Source organism: Castanea sativa, chromosome 8 (genome assembly GCF_040712315.1).
Source record: "Castanea sativa cultivar Marrone di Chiusa Pesio chromosome 8, ASM4071231v1".
Taxonomy (NCBI): domain Eukaryota; kingdom Viridiplantae; phylum Streptophyta; class Magnoliopsida; order Fagales; family Fagaceae; genus Castanea; species Castanea sativa.
Window position 1 is genome coordinate 9,297,605 of NC_134020.1, and position 6,650 is coordinate 9,304,254.

A 6,650-nucleotide genomic window follows, 5' to 3' on the forward strand; every position below is an offset into this window, starting at 1 on the left:
AGACTATAAAAATACCCTGCCACCAATAAAAGACTATAAAGCAATTGCTGCAAATATGATAATTGTTCAAAAAAAAAAAAGTTTCTATGTGAACGTAAAAAATTGAATGATAACCCTTTCTAAGCCAAACAACATCCAATAATCATTCTCATAACTTCACAAGAACCATGAACCTACATTGTTACCAGTAACGCTGGCATAGCTTAAAGAATAATTTAACAAAAGGGTTTTACCAAATCATTTTTGTGCTCTTTAACTTTTCCAAGTGCATGTACAGCCTCTAACTTGTGAACATTAGGGCAATTGTAGAAGAAAAGATCAAAATGCAATCAATCTAAAAGGGCAAATACAACTTCTACTACAAGAGAATAAATTACTTGAGTTCCAGTTCATTGGCTTCTGAATCATAAGGTGTTAAGTGCAGAGTTTTAGGGGTTCTGTTTCTAGCTGAATTCGAGGCCAGCAGGTTGTCCAGAGAGAATTGAGATAGGGAAGATAGAGAGAAGGAACAAAAAGACTGAATTACACTTTGCTCATTACATGGTTCTCTACAGTAACCAATTCCCTCCTTTATACCCCTTTCCCACTCTCTAACTAACTGTTAACTACTAACTAACTCTCCAATACACTGTACACTTTCAACTAACTACCACTCCTAATGTCCATCTCTCACTCACTCTTACTTCCCTGTACACAATACATGGTTATTTCACAGCACCACTATACACCTGACAATACCTCCCCCTTTAAAGCACCTTGCCCACAGGGTGAGGAAATTGTTGTCTCAGCAAGAATAAACTCTCCCAGGTAGCATCCTCTACGTTGCCCTTGCCATTGAACCAAGACTTGAGCAATGGTCCTGGATCTCAAGTGATGAGTCTTTTCTTGTAAAATGGCTACAGGTTCTGGTTTGAGGAGGACTTCAGAGTTCACAGGAGGTAAAGAAGGCAGGGGTACCACATGTTGACCCAACCTGCCTTTTAAACAAGAAACATGGAAGGTGGGATGGAGCCTTGATTCAGGAGGCAAATCCAATTTATAAGCAACACTGCCAACCTTCTGCAAAATCTGGAAAGGACCATAATATCTAGGAGATAATTTTCCCAAACGTTTCTTCCTTAAGGACATCTATTTGTAAGGCTGAAACTTGAGGTACACCCAATCACCCACTGCAAACTCCCTCATAGTCCTGTGCTTATCAGTAGAAGCCTTCATCCTCTCTTGAGCTGCTACCAGGTTCTACAATAAGGAAATGAGTTGCTGCCTAGTTTTTAGATGCACATCCACACTATCAACTTTAGTGGTGCCAGGTTTGTAATCGAAGAGTCTGGGTGGAGCAAAACCATATAAAGCCTCAAAAGGTGTCATCTTAAGGGAAACATGAAAATTGGTATTAAACCAAAATTCAGCTAGAGGTAACCACTCCACCCAAGATTGTAGTTTGTCTACAGCAAATGCCCTTAGGTAGTGTTCTAAACTTTTATTAACTACCTCGGTCTGGCCATCTGACTGGGGATGATAAGTTGAAGACATGGCCAGCTGCACACCTTGTAACCTCATCAACTCCTGCTAGAATTGAGATGTGAAGACAAGATCCCTATCACTTACAATTGTAGCTGGCATGCCATGCAACTTAAAGACATGTTGCATATAACGATGTGCTACCTTAGCTACAGTATAAGGATGGGACAAGGGCACAAAATGAACAAATTTAGTGAGTCTGTCAACCACCACTAATACCACATCCTTCAACTGTGATTTAGGAAGACCTTCAACATAATCCATACTCACATCCAACCAAGGCTTTTTTGGTATTGGTAGAGGTTGCAAGAGTCCAACTGGATTACAAGTTTCAGACTTTATTCTCTGACAGGTGTCACACTCCCTAACCAGCTTCCTCACATCGGCCCTCAGCCAAGGCCAATAAAAATCCCTTTTAACCCTATGCAAGGTCATAAGGAATCCTGAGTGACCTCTTAAGGGGCTGTCATGAATCTGATGCAAAACAACAGTCTTTAAGGCTTCACAAGTGCCTAGGTAGATCCTCCCTTTGTACAACAACAACCCATTCTGCAGAGAAAAACCCTTAGGAAGATTCTTACCTGAATTCAAAGCATGTAAAACACCCTGCACCTGCTGATCCGAGGCATAGCTTGATTTAAGGTCAGATAGCCAAACTGGGGAAGGGAAGGAAATCATTCACAAAAATCCTTCTTAAGCATCCAGATCATCCTCAAAAGTAAGGTTCTTAAATTCAACCTCACTAGACAACCCAGTTGAAGCCACAGCATCCTCAGTTTCAACTTTCCTAGACAAAGCATCAGCTATAAGGTTATTTTTACCCTTTTTATGTTGAACCATAAAGGCATACCCCAATAATTTGGCAAACCACTTTTGTTGAGTAGGAGTACCAGTTTTCTACTCCAATAGGTACTTAAGACTTTGTTGATCAGTTCTAACAATGAAAGGCCTACCAACCAAGTAAGATCTCCACCTTTTAACAGCAGTAGCCAAAGCTAATAACTCTTTCTCATAAGTAGATAAGGCCAGATTCTTACCTTTGAGGGCTTGGCTATGGAAGGCAATAGGCCTGCCTTACTGCATCAAGATTGCTCCCAACTCCTTCCCTGAGGCATCACACTCTATGACAAATAGTTTATCAAAATTTGGGAGGGCCAACACAGGTGGTTGAACCACAGCAACCTTCAACTGTTGAAAAGCTTGCTCAACTTCTTCAATCCAAGAAAATGCATCCTTCTGTTGGAAAATCTGGTTTTGTATCTCATACAAAACACACAACAGAAGAAACAAACATGAATCTATTTCATTCATGATTGATAACATGCACTATACAAATTTCAAAATTGAAGAACAAGATAGCGTACCTTGGTGTGGAGAAATTCAAAACAAAGATTAGAAGCACTTGGGAACACTTTTAATCTTCACTCCAATTCCACTTTACGCCCAAGAAGTGTGGTCTCTCAATCAGTTTCCAATGAAGAATAATCGAGTGGCTTCACTCACATATACACACCATTTCACAATGATGTCTCTCTTTTTCTCATTCACTAATAAAAAATTATGTATGTTTCTCCCTTTATAACTAACTGATTATCTAATTGGGCTGGCCTATTAGGCATTTCCAAATGGGCTTTAGTGTGTGGCTTGGAGTGGGACCAAAAAGGCCCAATCAGACACTAGCTCCATTGGGCCTTGGGCTTTTCTGTTAACTCTTGACAAGTCCAAAGTTACCATTAATTATTTTTAATACCACTATATAAATATAATTGCACTCTAGGCCTTATTAATAAATTATATCCCAAGACTTGACACATGCAACCCCTTCATAAAATATTCGTAGTAATACAAAGTCATAAATGTAGACTGCCACTTTGAAGATTACTACATCTTAATCCTTGAGTACTCGGTTTAATTATTTAAGTTATTCATCATATATTTATGAAATCCAATTTCATAAATATATACTTTAGTAACTCGTTACTAAAGTGGTTAGGCCTAATACTTTGAATAACCAAACCCATTAAACTTATTTCAAGGGAATATTTTATATCTTCGTTAAAAGATTATGAATTCCATCTTGAGAATATATGTTCCATCAACACTAAATGTGGCTGCCCAACATACTGAGGTTTTGATTGTGACTTTAGATCTCACTCCTGATATATCAAAACAACCTACATCTTATGATCAGGACCATTATTCTCTCAGGATTAAGAGTTCATGCAAATAGAAGTCGTGAGATTTATTGTTCATTTGACAGTCGTTAGGAGAATAATAAATCTCACAGTAGTCCAGCTCAATATGTCTTAACTCTTAAAACATATCAACATATCAACTAGAAGTCTCCACTTCCATGATCAAGACAAATCATCTTAGTTGATACGTTATAGTCTTCGCAGATGAAATACCCAATTTCATCACCGACTACGAATTATAAATTTTGAGTTTACAAAGAACTTGTGATTTATATCTTTTGTGACTTTTCACATAAATCACATACTATGCATGTCATGGACTATATGATAATGTCCAAATATTCATGTTACCATTATTTTAGAAAGTAATAAAACAACTTTATTAATCACAATATTAAGCCATACACAATGTCATACATAATGTCATACATAATATTATACATAGCATCATACAATAGGATTTAAGGGCACTAATTCTAACACCTTCTTCAATAGGGCAGTTTAGGGAGCAACAATCTGACCATATCCTTTAACAAATTTTCTATAATAACCTGTGAGCCCCAAAAACCCTTTCAAAGACATAAGATCAGTAGGAGTAGACCACTGCTGCATGGCAGAGTCTTCTTAGGGTTAGTATGAACCCCAGCACCAGTGATAACATGTCCTAGGTACTCCACTTCATTACAAGCAAATTTGAATTTGGACCTTTTAGCATACAACTTATTTAGAGCCAAAACTTCTAAAACAAATCTCAGATGGGTCACATGCTCAGATAAAGAAGTGCTATAAACCAAGATATCATTAAAAAAAAAAAACTAGAAAAAATTTCCTAAGATAAGGCTTAAAAACCTGGTTCATCAAGGATTGGAAGGTTGAAGGAGTATTGGTCAAGTCAAATGGCATTACCAAGAACCCATAATGCCCCTCATGTGTTTTGAATGTTATTTTAGGCACATCCTCCTCCTTCATCCTGATTTGATGGTACCCTGATCTCAAATCAAGCTTGGAAAAGATAGTTGCTCCACTCAGATCATCTAATATTTCATCAATGACTGGAATTGGGAACTTATCCTTCATAGTGATGTTGTTCAAAGCTCTATAGTCTATGCACATCCTCCAAGATCTATCTGCCTTCCTTACTAGCAAAACAGGTGAAGCAAAAGGACTGGTGATATTTCTGATTGACCCAACAGACAACAACTCCCTCACAATCTTCTCAATTTCATTCTTTTGATAGAAAGGATATCTATAGGGTCTTTGACAAACTGGCTGAGAGTCCTCCATGAGAGTGATCTAGTGTTCATGGCCCCTCACAAGTGGTAATCTTACAGGAGTCTCAAAAACATCTCCAAATTCCTATAATAACAACTCCACCTCAGTAGGCACAGTATCTTCCAACACCACACCAGCTGCAATTGGACATAGAATTCCACCCCTTGCACACACATTGGTACACCACTACAAAAACCTTTAGTTCTCACCACAGTCCCATTAGCCACCTTAACCTCCAAACATCTTGAGACATCAACCTTCAACTATAAACTAGAGACCAATAGTGCATCCACATAATTGTGAGTACTACCTATGTCTACAAGTACCACTAAACTAGTGCCATTAATCTTGCCTTTAATCCTCATAGTGCCTGGTGTAGGAGTTCCAGTTAAAGCATACAATGTAATTCCCACACCTTCTTCTTGTTCATTTGGCTTATACTCCACACCTTTGAAATTAAGATCACCGCTCACTTCCTCTTCCATCTCAGTAATATGCACACCAGATTGTAGACTTGGTACTATATCAATTCCTTCTAAAAGAAATAATTTGACATTTTTACACTTATGCCCAAGCCCCCATTCCTCATCACAATTATAACATAATCCCTTCTTTCTTCTATCATCCATTTGAGTAGGAGTAATTCTTTTAATAGGAATTTTTGGTTTAGTATCTAACACAGCATTACTCTTAGGTAAACCAAGAATGGAAGTTTTACCTGATTCTTGTTGGTATCTGATGCTCTTCTTGCTGCTCCACACATATTCTTCTTGAATCTTGGCGAGTCCAAAAGCTTCATTCAAGGTTTGAGGATTGAGCATTCTTATAGGTAACCTTATTTCATCCTTTAACCCACTCAAGAAGCAGTTGAGTTTATGTAAATGAGAAAGGCCTTTGATTCTGTTAAAGACAGCTTTAAATTCTGCCTTATACAGTGCTACAGTTGAAGTTTGCCTCAGCCTAGTCAGTACCTCCAATGGATCATCGTAAGCACTAGTTCTAAATCTCACATGTAAAGCTGGTACAAAAGATTCCCAATCAGAGAACACCCCTGCCTCTTCTGCTTCCTGGAACCAAATTAGGGCCTCTAAATCCATATGAAAGGAAGCTATTAACAACTTCTCTGTAATTGGGGTTTGAAAGTATCCAAAGTATTAATTGGCCTTATAAACCCAACTAGAAGGGTCTTTACCTGAAAAGCGTGGAAATTCTAGCTTCATAGGTTTGGCAAGGGTTAACACAGAGTTCTAATTTTGGGAAGTATTTCGTTGAGGAGTATGTGAATTAACCTCTGTAGAATTCAATTTCTGTAAGATGGTGTGGATATTCTGGTTCATCTCATTCAAGGTCCTAGTATGGATTCCCTGAATCTTCTGAATTTCTTGAATATCTTTGCCATGGTGGTTTGAGGTCATGGCAGAAGCTTGTGTTTTAGTCATGGTTCACAGGAACGGTGCTCTGATACCAATTGTTAAGTGTAGAGTTTTAGGGGTTTTGTTTGAATTCGAGGCTAGCTGGTCCTTCAGAGAGAATTGAGACAGGGAGGATAGAGAGAAGGAACAAAAAGACTGAATTACACTTTGCTCATTACATGGTTCTCTACAGTAACCAATTCCTTCCTTTATACCCCTTTCCCACTCTCTAATTAACTGTTAACTACTA

The 6,650-nt window shown here is 38.2% G+C and overlaps 1 protein-coding gene across 1 annotated transcript; it reads right to left on the reverse strand.

The window, feature by feature from the left end:
* Positions 1–2,214: 2,214 nt before the first annotated feature.
* Positions 2,215–6,427, reverse strand: LOC142605839 (uncharacterized). Its single transcript, XM_075777267.1, has 6 exons — positions 6,278–6,427; positions 5,267–6,055; positions 5,091–5,174; positions 4,566–5,009; positions 2,600–2,769; positions 2,215–2,308 (listed from the first exon to the last, which is right to left on the reverse strand). The coding sequence occupies exons 1-6, from the start codon at positions 6,425–6,427 to the stop codon at positions 2,215–2,217; spliced, it is 1,731 nt and encodes a 576-aa protein (XP_075633382.1).
* Between the last annotated feature and the right edge of the window lie 223 nt (positions 6,428–6,650).

Bases quoted from the DNA above. Each gene is read 5' to 3' on its own strand.
- LOC142605839 (XM_075777267.1), bottom strand. From the start codon at position 6,427: ATGACTAAAACACAAGCTTCTGCCATGACCTCAAACCACCATGGCAAA. The intron at 5,010-5,090 runs GTGGAGTTGTTA...CATGAACACTAG, and splicing joins AAGATACTGTGCCTACTGAG to ATCACTCTCATGGAGGACTC. The intron at 2,770-4,565 runs GTTTTTAAGCCT...ATACAAAACCAG, and splicing joins TCCAATCCTTGATGAACCAG to ATTTTCCAACAGAAGGATGC.